This window comes from Paramacrobiotus metropolitanus, unplaced genomic scaffold, assembly GCF_019649055.1.
Source record: "Paramacrobiotus metropolitanus isolate TYO unplaced genomic scaffold, Prichtersi_v1.0 Parri_scaffold0000257, whole genome shotgun sequence".
NCBI classification, from domain to species: Eukaryota; Metazoa; Tardigrada; class Eutardigrada; order Parachela; family Macrobiotidae; genus Paramacrobiotus; species Paramacrobiotus metropolitanus.
In genome coordinates, this window is record NW_026570477.1 from 57,365 (window position 1) to 77,652 (window position 20,288).

At 41.5% G+C, this 20,288-nt stretch overlaps 3 protein-coding genes across 6 annotated transcripts; 1 reads left to right on the top strand and 2 right to left on the bottom strand.

Moving 5' to 3' along the window:
• Window positions 1-5,848: 5,848 nt before the first annotated feature.
• On the bottom strand, window positions 5,849-8,468 carry LOC129601627 (uncharacterized). Of its 3 annotated transcripts, none has more exons than XM_055500491.1 (3): window positions 8,376-8,468; window positions 7,423-7,628; window positions 5,849-6,726 (listed from the first exon to the last, which is right to left on the bottom strand). In XM_055500491.1, the coding sequence occupies exons 2-3, from the start codon at window positions 7,458-7,460 to the stop codon at window positions 6,204-6,206; spliced, it is 561 nt and encodes a 186-aa protein (XP_055356466.1). In that variant the 5' UTR covers window positions 7,461-7,628; window positions 8,376-8,468; the 3' UTR covers window positions 5,849-6,203. The 3 variants fall into 3 exon arrangements, with proteins under 3 accessions (XP_055356466.1, XP_055356465.1, XP_055356464.1); XM_055500490.1 differs by lacking the exon at window positions 8,376-8,468 and adding an exon at window positions 7,788-7,881; XM_055500489.1 differs by lacking the exon at window positions 8,376-8,468 and having other exon boundaries at window positions 7,423-7,815.
• A 341-nt stretch (window positions 8,469-8,809) lies between these two features.
• LOC129601625 (high-affinity choline transporter 1-like) lies at window positions 8,810-14,211 on the top strand. 2 transcript variants are annotated; one of them, XM_055500486.1, is made up of 9 exons: window positions 8,810-9,096; window positions 9,152-9,271; window positions 9,619-9,774; window positions 10,116-10,264; window positions 10,337-10,486; window positions 11,385-11,514; window positions 12,072-12,295; window positions 12,355-12,565; window positions 13,586-14,211. In XM_055500486.1, exons 1-9 carry the CDS (start codon window positions 8,919-8,921, stop codon window positions 14,017-14,019), a joined length of 1,752 nt encoding a protein of 583 aa, XP_055356461.1. In that variant the 5' UTR covers window positions 8,810-8,918; the 3' UTR covers window positions 14,020-14,211. The 2 variants fall into 2 exon arrangements, with proteins under 2 accessions (XP_055356461.1, XP_055356462.1); XM_055500487.1 differs by lacking the exon at window positions 8,810-9,096 and having other exon boundaries at window positions 9,168-9,271; window positions 9,611-9,774.
• Window positions 14,212-14,604: 393 nt separating this feature from the next.
• On the bottom strand, window positions 14,605-19,923 carry LOC129601626 (JNK1/MAPK8-associated membrane protein-like). Its single transcript, XM_055500488.1, has 7 exons — window positions 19,029-19,923; window positions 18,615-18,775; window positions 18,061-18,157; window positions 17,174-17,283; window positions 16,400-16,569; window positions 15,833-15,909; window positions 14,605-15,069 (listed from the first exon to the last, which is right to left on the bottom strand). Exons 1-7 carry the CDS (start codon window positions 19,179-19,181, stop codon window positions 14,848-14,850), a joined length of 990 nt encoding a protein of 329 aa, XP_055356463.1. The 5' UTR covers window positions 19,182-19,923; the 3' UTR covers window positions 14,605-14,847.
• Between the last annotated feature and the right edge of the window lie 365 nt (window positions 19,924-20,288).

The following is a 20,288-nucleotide window of genomic DNA, read 5'->3' on the forward strand; positions in this document are numbered from 1 at the left end:
TATTCATTTTTAAACCCATATTTGGCATGTACTAGCCATGCCTAATTCAAATAACGAGTACGCAGTGAAGCGTGGCGCGCCGCAGTATGGAGTCTGGCGTAAGTGGTTTTGATGCGCGCTAAACATCCGGACATCCGGCTTGTACGTTGACTGTCAGCCTGAACGCAGCTTTGCCATTGTAGACTTCGCATATTATGCGAACGCAGCGTAGTTACAAAGGTGATGTACGATAGCTGTTATTATACAGATAGCAAGAGCAACAAGCGCTACCAGCCAAAAAAACGACGGCACCGTTCGCCCGTTCCTGATCCTATCACTGCTGACGTGCAGTATAGCGATATGCTGGGCGCCTGCTCAACTATACTGGACACTGGACGGTTTTATGGATGCCAGTTTCATGGATCAATTTTATGGTTTAATCCAGCTGAAGAGATTTACCATGGTTGTGTATCCGCTGCAGGCTATTCTGGATCCCATTGTGTTTGCGCTGTCATTAAGCAATCTTCGCTCTGCCATTCGAAAGTTGTGGAATACAAGTGCCGCTTTAAGGGGACGTGCTCGTGTGATTCCTTTATGATGCTCAAATATTGCTGCAAAGCATTTGCGCAGACGGGTTTTTCTTGGCCTGCTGGTTTCTTGAGGATGCTGTACGATGACGGTTTCACAAGAAGCATATGGAGCGTTTCTCTATACTTGTTCGATCTTTAATTTATCAAAAACTGGTAATGAACCACCGGAAAATTAAAAACTGATATAAAAAGTACATAATATATCTCCTTCGCATTGGTACAAGCTTCATTGACAGCTGCTGTGTCGAGAAAACTTTAAGAAATTTACTAAAAAAACTCAGGAATACTAAGAAGCTAAAAAAAGAGACCTTGTTCAACTAACGTAAGTAAAAAATAAAAACCACAAGGAACGCCATGATACAAAGAAAACTCGAAAAACTAAGAGTAATAAGTAAACCAGCAAATTGAAATTCAGTAAGGTTGCCAGGTTTGAAGATTTTTTTTACTGACGCAAAATTTTCCATGCACAACTGTATTGTTTAAGCGTGGGAGTGCAGAAAATGTTTCTGCCGAAAAGGGTCAACTATTCGCTTTTGGCGAATCATACTAACTTAATACGGGAAAGCGCGGCGAAATCGTTCGCGGTAAATTATCGCACGACCCGAACAGTCCCATGGGTCAAGACCGATCGTCCGGGACCCGCGACCCGTCTTGCGGCACTGTGACTGAATTGTCGCGGGTACGCCTGGTTGAAGTACAGTTTGTGTGGATAGTCATACTGTGATGTGGTCTGCAACGGAAGGAAGTGGCCAAAAAGTATTAGCCAGATAAGTGTATTTTGATCTATCATACAACAGTCAATAAATGTAATCTCATGGTGTGTCTGTGAGTGCTTCTGAGTTGAAGGCGTGTTTTCTCATCCTTCATATATGTGGTTTGGAAATCACTGGTGAGTGCTTAAGGGAGAAGAACTCTTGTGAATGAATTAACGCAATCTTGCTTGGCCAGCTAGTGCTCTGAGATGTCTGGGTTTGGGACAGTGTTTTTTGGAATATCTTCCCAGCTCTGAAGTTGTTACAGTAATAACTCCTTTGAGCTTTACATAAAGGTCATCCATCGTCAGCAGAACAATTGGGTTAGCGTCATATCTGAGTTAGCTATTTAGCAAAGGTCATTCATGACCTTAAACCATCAGTAGCTTAACGCTATCTGGCAGAATCAAAAAATGCCTCAAAATAGCATGTCTTAAATCGAAATGACATAGCGTCCGTATGCGGTTATGCCCCGAGGCGTAAGGTCGTAACTGGAAATAAAGCTGGATAAGACAATAATGCCACGAGAGGAAGGTCTTTCACCCCTTCGAAATAACAGACAAATAGGGAGGTGGGCGAACGCTCCCACCTCCAGGGTCTCCCATATAAAACGAAGAGTTTATTACCTGAAAGAGAAAAACAGAAATACCAGAAAAAGAAATAAACTGAGCATTTCCATAGAATGCAGGAAATCCACACCTGCAGCCATATACGTATTAAGCAGACGGCGTGACACACTGACGGTAACAACAAAATCGAATTGCATGATGCGTTTGCAACACTGATAGCATCGGACTACCGGGATGGACGCAAGCCAAGAAGCGCGTCTGTTACTAAGATTTTCCCGGAACGTCAGCCGGCTGACGTTAAACAGGATGAATAACAAGAAAGCTGTGCCGGAATTAAGCGGTGATCTGGGATCGCCGAATCCTGCCACGATAATTCAGTGATGTTCCGCCTAACGCACCTTTACACTGTCAAGAAACCACAGAATTGTCTGAATTTCATTCCAGCAAATATGTACTACCTTTATAAAAAGAGAAGGGTGTGAGCACTTTATATTCTCTGGAACGAAATTATTTTATTCCCCGCTACTTGCAGGAAACGGTAAGTGCTTGCTAACATTCAACGGCAATGCGAAAAACGCACGGGGACCATGAAAAAACCGTTATCTAGCGCTTAAAATGCGAAAGTTAGCAGTATAGTACCAAACGTGTGCCACTGTACATCCGAATCGGCCGTTTTGAACTGGAAGCCAAATTAAAGGCTCCATGCAGGTTCAACTTCGAAACTGGCAAAGTGGACTCGTACGGTGGTTGTACGGTTCAAAACAGGTGTTTTCCAAGGCGATACAATGAGTTGCGCTTTGTTGTTGGTTGTTTTTAACGCAGTTTTGGAAGTACTGAATGAAAATAAAAAAATTATAATATTGCTTTTGCTTCGCAGACGAATGAGAAAATCCCGGATTTAGCTTTTCCAGACGACCTTTCGTTAATTACTAATAATACAACTGATATGAGCCGACTGCTGCGTGAAATGAAGAGCCGTATGACTTCGATGAGTTTAAGCTGCAGCCTGCTAAATGTCGGTGTTTTTTGCTTTCCAAAAGCGTTTTCGCAGCAACTGACTTTTCAAAATTCCTTGGGTCGCCGACGCCGACAGGATTTCTTTCAGTTCCTGACGTGATGCCGTGGCATCTAGCCGTATAACTATGCGGCTTATCCTGACTGTGAATGGTTGCAAACTGCTTCCATCCAGTATCCAGTTGCGGTTACGATGGATTCAAGACGGGTAAAACTACAGCCACTGTCAGGTTGGTTGTATGCTCTGACCAGGAGCGCCGTTTGTTATTGGTAGTGCTACATGTATTCCATAAATCCCTAATATATATGAGAAAACCTGGGGTGTCCTTAATTAATAGCTTTTATTCATAAAAAGGGATAAAGGGGAGAAAATAGATAAAATTGTTAAAAATGGACAAATCAAGATCAGAACCCTGATATCCCTGTAGAACGACAAACAAGGTTGACAAAACATTTACGGAATGTCGGGTAGAATGCCATATAAAAGAAAAACGGCAAGAAGTCCTTGACAAAATTGCAGAGAAAATACGGCACTGTGTACTCGGCGCCGCCTCCACGGCGCAGTCCGAAATAATACAGCGCTCTGGCGGCCGCCTGACAGAACACACTGGCCACCACAATCGTGGTTCCCGCTAAAACATTCTTGACAATGTTCTGCAGCGTCTCTTTCTTGTCGTCTTGTGAAAGGTCACCCGGACGAATCTTTCGATGTCGATAAATCTGCCATTTCATCCGCAATGCTACATAAGTCAGTCGGACCTGCGGCAGGCCCATCACCAGCAGCGCCCCGAAGAACTCAATGTTGTAGAAAATGATCCAGTGGGGATCCATCCAGGCCATGAAGGCACCCCGATTGCACGGCACAATAAGGATCTGATTGCCCAGGATACTGAAGACGATGGTGTAGAAGAGAAAGATGCTGCCGCAGAGGATCACGTGACTGCTGATAATCACTGGTTTGGTGACGCGGCGTCGGTAGAACAACGGATACTCCACCGATAACCAACGGTCGATACTGATGATCATCAGGGTCCCGTTGACCCAGGGACTGAGCATGACCCCACCCCCAAGGGACACCTGTCCCGGCCAGGAGTAGGGCACTGTGGGATCGATCAGGCGATAGATTGGCCCGATTGTCCCGGTGAAACCACGCAAAAGTTCCCCGCCGGACAAGAAAATATGATGGATGAGGAAGAGCGGTTTATTGCGCCACATGGCGAAAACGTGCAGGTTGATCAGAGCGGCCAGGACAATGAGGATCGTGGGGATCACCTGGGTGAAGAGCTGAGCCCGGAATTCCCAGGATGTGCTCCAGGCCCAACATTTTTCTCGCACCAATAGGGAGATATTCCGTAAATTTGTAGCATTGAAGGGATACATTGATATCGTGAGTGATATAGAAAACAAGTAATTTCGTTTCAGTGCCTACGTAGAAAAAGCTCCTTTAGATTTTATGCCAGAAATCTTGCGAGGTGTAATGTAATACTAAAATTAATTGAGGAAGTATCGCCTTAGCGGTGATGTTATTTTCCTCCCCTGTTGTTGCCTGAATAGAGACAAAAATAAAACAGGTACCTTCTAATAATGCAATCCAAATCGGATACTCTGCCTCACGGGCAATCCCGGTAATGATGGAGCGCTAAGGAGCGGCCCAACAAATTCCCAGGAGACGGCAGTGTAATTAGTGGTGGAGGACCGATTGCCAACTAACACATAGTCACGCAACCGGCACAGATTTAGACTGCACACCAGGTTCTTGCTATGATCGTGCTTTGTTCTTTATGCATGTACCGTAGATTACCATCGCATCCTTTTAGCTGAAATAACTCCAGGAGTGCCTACGGTTTCGGGAAATCACTTAGAAATTAAGCTGGTCCGCGTTACTGATTGCCATAGTTATACCTAGACACCGGTTGATCGGAAGCTTTCATCGGACTCGGACGCCGGGATGATTTTCATCGACGAAACACGAGACACAGTTATAATCATTACCCAATGGCAGGATGTTTGGATACTGCGTCCGATACGGCGAACTGGTTAACTTCAGACTGAGAGATAAATTATTATTTTCTCTCAGCATGCATAGCCTTTTCCGCTTTCGCGAAACGGAAGCAAATGTTCTGCGCCCAGTTTGTGGCATACCTGCATTAGGTAAGTGAGTGAAATTTTAGAGAAATACTCAGTTTCCGGCACATAGTATTAAGTGATGCTTAAACGCAACCAAGTAAAAAATTATTTTGTGTTCACACTTCACAGTAAATTTCAAAATGGATAAAGAACATACCGGCACGCTTAAATGCCGAATCAGTGAGACATACAGTACGTACCGCCCAGTTGCAAATTGTGTACAATTAGTACAGAACAATTTGTACAATGAGTACAATTAGTACCGTTGCAAATTGTGTACAATTAGTACGTTAGTACTGTATTTTCACAAGTTTAAGGAACATGGTGGGGGCGTGGCCAGCGTAGCCGGACCGTCGGTCGGCTTTGATCTCAAAGGGGCCGACAACTCGTGTGCGGCCCGGCCCCTGGAGCGTTCCTTAAACTTGTGAAAATACAGTACAAATCCCTGCATAACTGAATTCTTTAAGGTCCGCTCTTTCGGGAACTCTCGTACACTTAATTTACAGATTTTGTCTTGTGCTGTTCATTTTTTCTAGTGCTACAGAAATGTTAATTACATAAGAACATTCTAGAAACATTTGGCGAATATATCGGGAGTTCCGGCACCAGACAAGATCCAGTCTGTAATACAACTGGGAGGACATGCAAACAGAAATATACAACCAAGGAAAAGTTGTCAGTGATTCTGGAAAAGGTGTTTATGATGTTTATGATCTAATTTCTTATGGTGGCGCGATGGCACGCTCACGATAACAGAAGAGTGAAATACAAATGTGGAATTCATTATTGAAGAGTGCACGGAGCTAAATAAGGCGTATTCACGAACATTTACACACATACATTAAAAATTACTTGAACGTCTATGTGATTAATGACCGTTACAGTATCTTCCAGATTAGCGACTTGTCTGTAGCTCAGATATGATGCTAGGGGCGGTGATGTAGTGCAGCGGCATTCAAAAATAAAACATCTGCTGTGCAGAATATATGAATACATCCATAGAAGTTTGCACACTGCACACATTATACTTTATTATTATTATTACGGCTAAAGAGCAGACAATCCCAAGGGGACTTCAAGTGTGGTCGAACGTACTTCAAGTTTGCACGATTTGATTTCCGGTGCGTGAGCGATGGAAGCCTTCTCGTGGCTTCCATTTCTTTTGATTTTTTTTACAGATTACGCGTGATTGTCTTGGTGAAACAAGCTGCTTTCTGCACGTTGACCCAAACGGCCTGCATCATAGGGTTTGCCTCGCTTAATTCGTATCGTATCACGAGGAGTACAAGCGAAGAGCGCAACTGGATTTCCCCGCCAAAGATAGCCAATAACCGCCAGCCGCTTTCCCCGATGCACATAGGTACTTTTGTGAAATGGCGGAAGCCTGCTGTTCCGGTAATATGTGGTGCTGACGTCATCGTCGCCAATGGCTTTGTGTTGGCCGTATTTTCTTCACGATCCGCAGCCGTCCCGCATGATACCGGTTCCCTCCGGGTCAAGGATGTCGAGACGGACGAGAAAGATCCCGTCCGACTGCGCAGTATGGAACGCCGTGGGGATAGACGGAAACGGTTAATTGCACGCATTTCGTCAGGTAAATTGGTACTGGCGTTTAAGCAGTACGCCATGCAGAATTCGCGGCGCACTTGTGGTTTTATGGTGACGTCCGGTTTATAGTACCAGAGTGATGTAAACCTACGATACATATTGGTAAATTTAAATGTATTTTTGGTATTTAGTCTGTTTACGAAACATTCAAGAATAAGTCTGGTCCGATACGAACTCTATAAAAAAGTGCGTAGACAAACCGCTACAAGCAAGGTCGTTTGCATAAATGCATAAATAAGTGCCGCTGTGCTTAAATGTACAAATGCGCAAACGTAAATGTGCGGATGCACAAGCGTAGATTAATAAATGTATGAACGCTTTAACGCAGAAATGTATGAGCGCATGAACTGAATAAATGCGTGTAAATATGCAAAAACCGTAAAGGCATGAATGCATAAATGTACAATTCAAAATGCGTACAGGCACACATGCGAAAAGCGCAAACGAATGAATAAATGCCTATGTACATGGAAAGATGCAATATACTTCCAGTTGTCCATAAGTAAGCAGGTGTATAAATCATTAAATTCACAATGCGTAAATAAAAAATATACGAGAAACACAAATTCATTAGCGCTTAAATGAGACCAGATGTTTGTAGTACATAACAATTTGCAATTACTTACTGAACGTCGCCGCTAATACATAAAGTTTAAAACTTATTAAAGCGGCAAATTATTCAATAATCATTTTGCCGCGAACTAGTTTCTTACAAATACGATAAATTCTAAATAACAGAAATATGACTCATTGCACGACTGCAGCACCAAATTCTGCACTTACCACTCCGACGAATCGTTTGTTTCCCGCAACCCGTCCATACTGGCTCCGCATGTACAGTACCTACAACTTCGACCACGATAGTAATGGGAACTCCAGATAAATTTTCGCTGAAACGACTTCCTTGACGATGCTCAGGAAAAGCGTAATCCAACAGAAATTCTTTCCGCAGAACCGTTAAAACGTTTTCTATAGAAGTATTTCACTCCCTAGAATTATACAAGTCGTAATAAATCTGAATGCCTTGTTACCCTGTACTGACTGGTTCGCCGTATTTTTTCTGCTATGAACGTAAACCACCGAAAAGAAAGAGAGGTCACTAAGTCTTATGAGACTGGCATGTCCTCTCACTAGGGTAGATCTCTTACTGGATTTTCGAACTATGGTACTAGTAAAAGTCCGTGCACATGCAGAATAAACCGGTATTGTGTACCGCCGTCTGCATGTTGCATAGAAATATAGTATACGACTACATAAATCAATAGATCAGCCACGCTCTACCGCATGAATTGGGGAAGCAGGTATTTATGCAAGTACGCAGTTTCTGGCTTTCTGTACTTGAGAATTATGAGCACAAGGTCTTTTATGCAAATGCAGTAAACTAGGTGAAGCTTTCTCTCTCTATTTATGCCGCGTGTTTATGCAACTACGCACTTGTGCAATTACGAGTATTTATGGAAGACATAATACACATTTATCTGCGGACTGCATGTACACATGTATTTATGAATTTATGCAGCCATCGTATGAGTCTGCTTATGCCCAATTAATTGAACAGTACTTCTTTATGGTAATCACAAAATTATTCGTGTCTATAAATTAAACATTTATTTATGCAGTTCGTGATGGCCTTACAAGGGCGTAAAAACAACCAGGCTTTCCGAACAAAGACTTATACAGTAAATCATAGAAAACTGATATTAATATGAAGTCGTTAACTTGTAAATCGGCTTTACCATTGAAATTCTGATCAGTTGATATCGAATGCAACAAAAAATATTTTACGTATGTTAAAATAACCGTATCCTAGGAGCGGCGATACAAATCGGCGCCAAAATTGTAATTTACTGCGGTGGCCGAACAAACGTTTACCCGGATAAAAAGAATTTTTTTCGGAATTGTCGGCAGAAAAGCGTCTAATAAATTTATTTACAATATGATTACAGAATCTGATAGCCAAATCGTTATCACTGTACTATGTTGAGCAACTCATGTGTGGACCTGTTCGGGAAGTATGCGGAAGAAGCGAGCCTCAGCTGGTCTTATCTTCTGTTTGCCAATATTAAAAGCCATCATAAAAGCGTAATTTTACCCGGAGCCGACTGTTCCGGTAGATTTTATGGACTTCATGGTAAGTCTTACCGACCAATGCAGAACCCAACAGCGCAACACAAATCGTCTTTTTGATAGAATACATGTATTGTTGTAACGCGGAAACCAAAGAAGAGATCTCATAATTTAGCGTCACCAATTAGCGCTTATTACGTTGCGACTAAATCATGGTAGATGTTCTGGGTTTAGCGGCCGTTATCGTTTTTTATCTGCTCATCCTGGGAGTGGGCATATGGGCGGGCCGGAAGAATAAATCGCCCAGCGGACAAACGTCCAGTAACAGTGAGGATGTTATGTTAGCCGGGCGGAGTATCGGCATGTTCGTCGGCGTATTCACCATGATCGGTAACAGTGGAATTTATGCACAAACTCCAGCGATTATGCGAAAATTTTGTTGCAGCCACCTGGGTGGGCGGCGGTCTTATTAACGGGACAGCGGAGATTGTATTTCGTGGCGGTGAAGGCGGTGGGCTGGTGTGGTGTCAAGGACCGTTCGGATACGCCATTTCACTCTTAATCGGTATTTTATATACATATAAGCGCATGACCTTTTCGGCAGACCACATACATAAGAATATTTTAAAATTTTGCCACGGGATTCCGTAAGTTATACTTATAGGGGGAAAAAGCAGTTCAGCCGAACCAATTCACGGCACTGCTGCCGTCACCCGGCTGGAGCGTGACGTTACGACAATACATATGGTTAAATCAGGCGCGGTACATAAGCGCCATGTTTAGCCACAACGTAAAACTCCAGCCGGCTGACGGCAGCAGTACAGGGAGTCGGTTCGGGTGGAATAATTTTGCCCCCTATATTGATGTATGCAGTTTGTGATTCAGTACATTATGTATATTTGAGATAATCAGCCGGGAAGTTCTTCATTAAGCCGATGCGAGCCGAGGGCTACGTGACCATGCTGGATCCCTTCCAGCTGAAATTCGGTCGACGGATGGGCGCGCTGCTGTTCCTTCCGGCGTTGTTGGGTGATATTTTCTGGTCAGCGGCTATTCTTTCCGCTTTAGGTACAATATATGTTCGTTAATTAGCGATAATCCTTCTACGTAATGTGACACGGTTAATTTCGCCTTGGAAGATTTCGAATTATGGTGAACCGTGACCATTGTTGCACATTAATTATCGTAGATTATTGATCCTAAATATTCCATCCGTCTAAAACAAATTCTGGCAACAAAACTATGTGGATATGTAATTATTACAACAGCATTAAACAAGTGAAGTATAGCAATGCATACACGTGGCCGTGCTACTAAAAAATTAATAACCTGCCGTAAATTTTAATATAATTTCATATCACAAGGTCAACAACCGGTGAAAGGATAGGATTTAACGGCTGTTGATTCAGGCTCAACATTAACGGTTATTGTCGGCCTGAACGATATCCTGTCTATCGTGCTGTCGGCCTGCATCGCCATCGTATACACCATGTTCGGCGGTCTGTACAGTGTGGCCTACACCGACGTCATCCAGCTCATCTGTATCTTTGTTGGTCTGGTACGTTCCTTGTCGTAACGCTTTCAGCACGGTACCTTATGCAATCCACAACGCTTTTAATTGTAATTGCAGTGGATCTGTGTGCCCTTTGCGTTGACCCATGAAAAGGTCATCCCCATCAGCTCCAGCAAGGCGCAGTGGCTGGGGACGCTGACCGGCCGGTATGCCGGCGTGTATATCGACACGTACATGGTGCTGCTGTTGGGCGGTATTCCTTGGCAGGTTGAGTACTGATGTAACTAAATAAGGAAAATTAGTGATAAACAGATAAGTAGCGGATAATATTAAGCAGGTAAATAATTAACTGGTTAAATCAATAATAATAAGGTAATAATGAGCTTTAGTCTTGTGCAGACGGGCTTGGCAAATTCCCTGTACGACACTTGCGCGGCTGATATTTCAGAGTCAGATTTAGAGATTTTACATAGGCGTAGGTAGTGGTACAAGCCTTTTGCGCTCCTACTGCGTTTTCTGGAGCCATTTTACCTGCTCACTTCATACCAAGATGTAGGAAATTAATTTCTCTACAATTTGGTATTCAAAGTGTCCAAGAAAGGCTGAGGCAAGCGTTTCAGGGAGAGCTTACCAAAACAATCCAAATCCCAAATCTCCTATTATATGGGCACCACCCTCGTTTGGCAGTACGATGCAGTAGAGCAAAACAAGACTATTTCCTTCAAACGCATTTTAAAATCGTTCCATAAGGTTAGACTTGACTCATTATATATCAGAATGTAGAGAAATTAATTCTCTACGTTCTGCTCTTTGTCTGACAGTCATAAACTCTTCGCAACGCGGTATAGCAAACGCAAAATTAACTCCGGCATTGAAGCCCATGCAATTAATGACCCTGAAATATTCTGTGCACATGTGCACTGCAGTGCCCGCATGCACAAGTCTGAACTTCATTATTAACGAAATTAATGGATAGCTGCAAGTAACTGATCAGTTCACCTGCTTAAATAGTAAGCAATTAATGAATTAATTATACACTATTTATTCTAGCAATCCGCCCGTGTGGTAGTAAATTTGCCGGTGCATCTGCTTAAAATCCGCAACGCGTATATCATTTTTCACACGATGCATACTCGTATACAAAGTTGTTGAAATGTTTTTCCAGGAATTTTTCCAGCGGGTGTTGGCAGCCAAAACCACACGCAACGCCCAGATGCTGAGCTACGTGGGCACGGTGGGGTGTGCCGTGATGGCCATACCGTCCATTCTCATTGGCGCAGTGGCCCGTTCCGCCGGTACAGATTTAAGCACTTTCCTGGTATAAATACAGTTCCACGCAAAAGTTTCTGTAGCATTCTTCCAAACATTTTCCAAAATATTATGTCACAGTATTTAAGCACTGACGTACCGACCACACCTACTGTACGCTTTAATTTATAATATTTAAAAAAAATAAATCATCTTCCTCAATTCAAATTTCGCTAATTTAAAGCGTTTCTGATGCTTATCTGACTCACGAATGTTCTCAAAACGGCAACCAGCCACCGTTCTACGATCTGTTCCTCAGTTAAACAGAGATCCAGAACGGTACATTTTGCCGGATCGTGCCATTTTGCCTTTACAAGCCTGTCGCGAGAAATTGAGTATATAATAAAGTTACAAGTAGAGCAAAATAAGCGATTAGACTTATTGCCACTGCACTCTCGTATATTGGCGCAATTGGCAAATTTGCGCTGTATTTACTTATACTCAGTTTGTCGACAGGTTGTATACATACAGAAAATTAATTATAAATCAATTTTGCCCTTTCATTCAACGATAAGTTGTATGATCCATGTGTTTCTTACTCCAGACTGGACCAATACGACGATCGGCCACAGCCCCGGCACCAACGGCTCCGACCACGAATTCCGCATGGTCCTCCCCTTAGTTCTGCAGAACTTCACGCCCACCGCCGTGGCCTTCATCGGGCTGGGCGCCGTCTCGGCCGCCGTGATGTCGTCGGCCGATTCGGCCATTCTAGCGGCCGGTACGCTGTTTGCGCGCAATATCTACAAATTCCTAATCAGAGAAAAGGTCAGCATAAATCGCTTTTTTAATTAATTTTCCGTTGAAGGTCAGCGTTAATTATACAGGCTACTGAACGGGAAATCCTCATCGTCATGAAGTTGACCGTGGTGGCGGTGGGCGCGATGGCCACCGGTCTGGCCATCTGTATCCGCTCGGTGTACGGGCTGTGGTTCCTCTGCTCGGATCTGGTCTATGTCATCCTCTTCCCGCAGTTGGTGCTGGTGTTGTACTACCGGAATGCCAACACGTACGGATCGCTGGCTGGTTATGTCATCGGTAAATTTTTACCCCATTAATCTGCCTATTCATAATCATTTGATATGTAATTGTTTATGGGTAATTAACATAGTTTACTAGCTAAGCGGATTTTATTTAGTGGCTAGCGTTTTGTATTATGTTATCTAAGAAATGAAATGTTATCATGTTATCTAAAACATTTAATCACGATTTATAGCACTGTGACTTAACATGTGACCAGTATCAAAATATGCCAGCTGTGTAATTAGGTGAGTCACCTTCCCACAGAGCCGAAGTTCTAAGATTTGTCCTGTCTGCAATGAGCCCCTGTTTCACTGGTAATTAAAATTCAGAACTAATTAAAAAGTGTGTAAGAGGAGAATCCTCTTTACACACAGCAGCCGCCCATCCGCCGCCTACCTGGTTGGCTCAAGCTCAAGCACAAATATCTTGATCTTCGCCAACAGCGGCGATGGCACAGTGGCTGTGCTACGTGGATCTCACTCGGTAGCCAGCGGTTCGATTCCGCTCCATCGCCATTTTTCGGAATTTCCTCAACAGACAGGATCTTCATCTGACCGCCCTCCCTCGCTGAGATCATCACGGACAGCCGACTTATGGCTGCCTCTGTTATAAGTGCTACGTCAGAAAAAAGCTTATTTCAAAAAGGAGCTGCTGCATCCATTCTCGATAATATTTCAGGGATCAGAAAAACTTAATGAAGCTTGGTTGTCATAAAAATGTATTTTAACTGAGTATGGATGTCGTAAACGAGGCTCATAAAATATGAAAACAAATATTATAGTTTTCGGAGAAAACGAAGTTTAAATATGACAATCAGCTGATAACCTTTATCAAAATGTTAATACACTGTAGGCTTTATTACTTATTGTATCTCCTATTCCATATCCTCGTCTTTAACCCTAAGTAATCAATCATTTTTCAGCTTAATTTTTTAGCTACTTTGTATAATATAGCTTTTACATAGTCTTTTTTAGCTATATAGCTTTTATACATAGTAAGTCCGTGACCTTCTGTATAAGAATCCACTTATTATAGGCATGCTGCTGCGGCTGCTGGGCGGTGAACCAATCATCGGTCTACCTCCCATAATTCCCTATTTCAACCTCCTGGACAACGACGACACACAGCTCTTCCCGTTCCGCACCTTCGCGATGCTGGTCAGCCTCGCGACCATCGTCGCGACGAGCGAACTGACCCGCCACCTTTTTATCACCAAAGAACTACTGGACTTGAGATGGGACGTGTTTCACTGTTTCCATAAAGACGACGACCCGCCCGTCAAGGTGGCCACCATCCACTTCCGGAAACCGGAAGTCCCGTTGCCCGTCAACGGGGAGTCCATGTTTACTAAAAAACGCCGACGCCCATCGCTGTCGAAACGCGGCAGTGATGCCGGGGAGAATTTCAGTGAGAAGGGCGTGGCGGGAGTGTATAATGCAGCTTTTGACGTATCAGAAACGACTTTGTAATTTTAATCCTTCCAACACCGGGGAACGCAATGGCTGTACAGCATTTGTTGCACAGCCACTTTTTCAGTTTTTTCTCTACGAATTTACAAATGTCTCCGGTTCAGAAATTACATTTTCTCCAAGTTTCTCTCTAATCTTTACAAATGCGTATTTTCATAATATTTCTAACGACCTTGAATTGTGTAAATAAAAAATAACAAATGCCAGAAACTTTGTTGCGCTGACGTGTTTCTGATTTTTAACATACGTACACATTTTGACTTTTTTCCGATTATATACAATTTAGATTTCCAAAAAACTGCCTGGTTATTATAAAACGAACTTTGAATCCTAGCAAAAATTTATAGAACCAAAGAATGCCAATTAATTTTATTTGGTGCACAAAAAAGTATTTTGTATCATGTTTTCATTTTTATCTAGGAATTTGCAAAATTTTCGGATTATAAAAATTATTTTGCCAAATAACCTGTTTGATCTTTATAAAACGCACAGTTTGTATTTTATCGAGCTTAAAATTCCTAACCCAAAAAAGTAATAAAAAATGCCGGTAAAAAATTGAGTTTATTATTTTCGATTAATCCCATATTTTTTTCTTCCAACAGAAATCACACCCGTGTAAACTAATACAAAAGCAGCAAAAAAATAATTAAAAAAATCAATCACAACATAAACAGTATCCCCCGATATCACTGTGGTGTACGGTGTACCCACGCTGCTAACCCGTGCAGAAAATCCCATGAGATCGTCGCAATTCAGAGGCCAAACCAAAACACATCAACAAAAAAATGCAAATTCCACACACTCAACGAAAAAATTAAAAAATTTGTCCTACTCAAAGTGATCGTAATATTTCTTCGGATCCGTCAAGCGGAAGGTGACCAGGTAGATGATGAGCGGTGCCAGGACGCTGGGGGCGATTTTCAGAATATCCACGACGGAGTCCTTGTAATAAATGGCCAACACACCGAATCCCAATAAAATCCAGTGCGCCACAACGACGATGACGCTGTGGATGGAGGAGAAGAGGCCCTTGAGGATCTCCCATAATGTCTATACGGAAAAATTGGAAAATGCAAATTTTACTTGTCAAAATTTCTGGATTTAAATTATTTAATAAAATCCACATGTCGACTATTGAATAAGTGCAAGAGTAAATTATTTACTATATTTATTTGTTAATCGCAATTAAAAATAAATTCAGCCGTTTAGTTTCGCCAGTTTAAACTGGCTATACGAAACAAAAAAATCCAATCTTTTTAAAAAGCCAAGTTTATTTATACGACAGCATAAATTTTTCAGCATTTCAGCAGTGCTTTCCCTAAATAACGGTCGAATACAGGCAAATCCCGGCGTACCAACTGTTAATTCAAAAGTGCATACATTCTGGTTTTTTAATTTACTCCACTGCAGCCATGAATAAAAAAAGGAATTTTTAGTTAGTTGATCGCAGAAAAAAATCATTTTTAACTAGCGTTTAGTATCCTCTATAACCCTAGTCAATTACACATAACCATTGAAAACACACACAGCCACTGCACTACGATCTTGCCTTACTCCTATAGATTTCACACATCCATAGAAGTAAAAATCAGCTTGCTGGTGTTTTAACTCCATTATTTTGCCGCAGAAAATGCTAATAAAATATTCAATATGCAAAAAATGCAAAAACAATCATTTCTACAATAATAATTCATTTATTATATCTAAAAATTTATAAGACATTTATTTTATACAGTATACACCGCTGCTGAAACGCCGACGATTTCCTGCAGGCGGATTTCTTTCTAATCCGATTTATCATTGTACGACGTACCTGCTTTTTGATGAGGGAGCAGTGCATGGCCGATGTCACGGACGCCGCGATGATCGTCACGTAGGGAAAAATGAAATCTGCACAACAACATTCCACAACCAGAGGTCAATAAGCAATAAACACTTCAGAAATTACGATGTTAAATTAATAAAATGTAACCCACACCTATAATCAATACTTATAATTCACACGTTTAAGAATCATGTAAACATTTATAAATTTAAAAAATTATTTACAGATACTTTAACAAATCAGCAACAATTTACGCATTGATTAACTGCAGTAAATATATATATTTACATTATAAACAGCGTAATAATCATATGTTAACGTAGTTGCTAAATATACAAATTTATATTAAATACGAAATATTATGCTACATAATTAACCATAAATTAATTGTAATGAACACTAACCAGCACTACTGAAATTTCTTTTTATTTTTCTAATAATAATTATCATTATTACGCTAAAATTTACTGTTATTCCAATTAATACTATTACTAATAATCATTATTAATTAAAGTAGTCAATGTACATAATTCACGCGTACACAAAATTACGTACATAGCAGTCCAGCGCAGCCGGCGTGGACCGCCAACAGAACCGGATACTGGTATAATCCCCCTAACAGGGCGTTCCGCGCCATGCCGTTCCATGACCATTTGGCCGATACACCGCGACATATCAGCATCAGCAGCAGAGAGAGAAAATAGTACACAAACACCACGGAATATCTGCAACAAACCGCCCACGGTCAGCGGACGCGATTTCTTTAAGACATTGTCAATTTCAGGCAAAGGAAACATCAGTTTAATCCACCCACGATCAAATTCCTTACATTCTACACATTTACAGGCGTTTTGCGTAAAATAAATCAAGCCGTAAAATTAGCGGTGTAAGTGTACTCTAGAAACCACCAAAAATTGTTGTGCAAATTCTCAACAAAATTCTGAAAATTCCATTTGTACATGGAAGATTTGAACAGAAAGCCGCCCGGCATACGCCACCGTACTACGATACACCGACAACAACATACGACGTGAAAATGGTTAATTTTGCTTCCACAACGTCAAGCGTTACGAATTACGAACTGTCTGTTCGTTAACGTGCAATTTACAGTCCAAACTGAAGACCAAAAACAAAAAATATTGCGACGGCTATAATTCATAAGAAAATTTACTGAGGGCTTCAGAATAAAATTTTAAAAAAATCTTGTTAACATAAAATAAATTACTGTAACCAAATAGAATACAATATCATAACAGAAAAAATGATTATTCTATTAAGACCTCATATAAATAATGCATTAACTGTGTAGAAATGACCGTAAATACGTACAAGGGATAGACGACCTCCTGTGAGCAGTTGAGGGTGTGGATATAATCCGGTTTGGGATTGTGGAAGACGCTGTACCAGTCCGCCAGCCGGTCCGCGCCGCAAAATCGCATCTGTCACCGTAACACACATGATGGCCAAATAATTATATAAATATTGTACGAAGAATGCTGCCAACGTAAAACAGCTGCTCAAATCGAACCACCGCCAATACGAATCAAAAAGACACCGGTAAGAATAAAAAACACAAGCAGGGAAATTCATATCAATCGATTTTCGTCAGGTTGTAGATACTGTCAAGTAATTTGTTTTAATTGGAACCTTGTTTCTTTTCTTTACTTTACTTCGTCATAAAATAAATTTTCACTATATGACGAATGTATATGCATAAAGACATCCTTTACAAAGAAATCAACCAGTGTTTGTTACAAGAATGCTAATATTGTAATAATTAACTTTTTATTTGCACATTATACGTTGTAAACTATAATTAAGCATTAAAGAATTAATTAAGAACTTCACAAGGAAGAAAACCAGTAGACTTAACGGGATTATTATAAAACCTATAATAAAATTTAAATTAATCAAACCAGAATTACTAGGACATGATTATTATTATTTTTATTATTATTATTATTATCGTACTACAGTAGCCAAACTCCATTACGGAGACTTATTACCCTCAGGTGAAAACCGTTGGGCAAACCAGGCTATTGGAAAATTTTTTTTTGTTTATTTTGAAAATTTTATACTTTTTTTGGTTTGATTTTATGAGATAAAAGTTACTGAGATAAAAGATGAGATAAAAGTTATGAGATAAAAGTTTTATGAGATAATTAAACAACAGGCATGAGCGCCATGGTTGGCAACAGTTGGCACTGTGTACGCACCCGAAACTGATCATCCTTCCGGAAAAACGCCATAGTTATCACCGCTGATGCGGCGGCCTCCAGCAGCGCCGACAGCTGCAGTATCACATAGCTCTTCCTACCAAAAGAATTGTTATTTTAAAAAATTCCGGTTTATGAGAAACATAAATGGCAATGTAATAGTCATGGATTGAATAAGCTAAAAATCATTTCAATTAAATTATCCCGATTAATATCAGTTTAGTCTGCATGACAAGGGCAACCAAAGGTCGAAAACTGTGCCACTTCACTACGCTTCCCGGACGCTGTTCTACATCGGCCAAACATTAGGGGATGTCTAAAAAAACATTACACCGGGCGAATAAAAATCGCTATATTGAAGTAGCGAAACTTTCCGCCACTGACTGATGAATCACAATGTGTATTATCGTGAAATAAATTTCCTAACATGAATCATTTTTAAATTATGCAGTAGGGGGGGTGGGGGGGAATTTTATTTTTTTTTATTGCAAAAATAAATGAATTTTATTTTTGCAATAAACATCCCTTTGGTCTGGTTGTGACTGTGCGTTTACCTTCGCCATTTGCGGAAGATCATATCGATGACGGTGAGGTGGAAGATGAGGGGCAGGGCGGCCATAAAGGCCAGATACATCCAGGCGTAGGGGGTCAGGAAGTCCTGGCAGGGCTCACACAGGGAATTCTTCTGGCTGGCGCGGGTACCGCGCGGACAAGCCTATCGACACACGGACATCACCATATACAACGTTCAAAGACCCTAGCACCATAGTTAACCAGAGGATCCCAGCAGTAATTCCCCGCGTTTGCAAATTCTGTTACATATCTCTGTCGACAGGCCAACCGCCCCACGTTCCAGAAGACAGTCGCCTTGTCGACATTGCAACCGCACGCGTCAACGGTGCTGCCAGTCTGAACGGAGAAATTTGGTTGCAGATCCAGCAACCCCCCACCCCCTTCCCAGTACCTACCATGCACTCGGAGAGGAGATTGTCGGGGGTAGCTATTCTCCCGCAGTATCCTGGACACAAGGTCAGTGTGCCGAGATACTGCAGCTGGACGAATTTCCTCTCCACGGTCGACGTCAGGTTGTGGTGGTTCATTGTGGGGTGTAGTGGATCCATCGTCTGATCATGGAGAGCGTGGTTGATGTCTGGCCGACTGACTGCTCGCTTAACCCGAAGCGATGGATGTCGACAGATGATCGTACAAAACACGGAGGATTAGTCACTCCGTGTGCGCCATCATTGGACACGCGATTATGATGAATTTGGTGTGCAAAGAGGGAATTGACGGTGGAGCTCGTAGATGGGGATCGATGCAGGCAGTGTATATGGGCAGGATCTGCTATCAGCTTGTCATTCAAACAAGGAGGATTATTCCGGAAAAAATAATGGAGAACTTTGGAGTGGTACTATAGATGATTTTTAAAATGTTCTTTAGTGTACATTCTAAAACGAATGAATGGAAAAACAATAATACATGTGGAGCAAAGAAGGAAAAGTGGAAAACAGTAAACTGGAAAATCGAAATGCAAGAAAGTCGTATTGGCGATCTGTTCTTCCGCCATCGGAGGGTAGTCAAAGGGTTCGAATCCGTTTCCGCCCGCTTTGTCACGATTTCATCGTCAGTTGACTTTCTGTTGACTTCCGCCCCACTTCCTGCCATATTGTCACTCACCACTTTCTAATTCTAAGCAGATTCATTACCACCTACCAGAGTACAGATACGATTCGGAAATTAACTAGGTACATTTAATTTGATTTAAAAATAATTTGTATAGCAAGTAGTACTCGTAAAACAGAGTAGCGCAATTAAACTAATCATGCGATAACGTTACTTACTTTTACTCTGCCAGCGTACCCGGCCTTGTGACTTTTCACTTTATCATAATTACACAATTACTATTATTATATTAATTAATATTATACAGCATTATTGTACAGTTCTTGGTACGTGCTGTGCTGTAGTAACAACACAGCGCTATACTTCTGTACTAACTTATTACACCAATGTACAGCCCAAGAGCTAAAGACGTACGTATAAAAGGTAAAATTGTACGAGTAAAATGGCGCACGTCAAGTACTTATTGTGTTGTAGCCGAGTCGTGTCTCTATTCCCTGTATGCGCTTTGCATGGATCTTGTTTCCGGACGGGCTTGTACGTTGAACAGTTTGTGTTTGTCACAAGTATGTGACAATATTAATTTAATGTACAGTACACTGTAACAG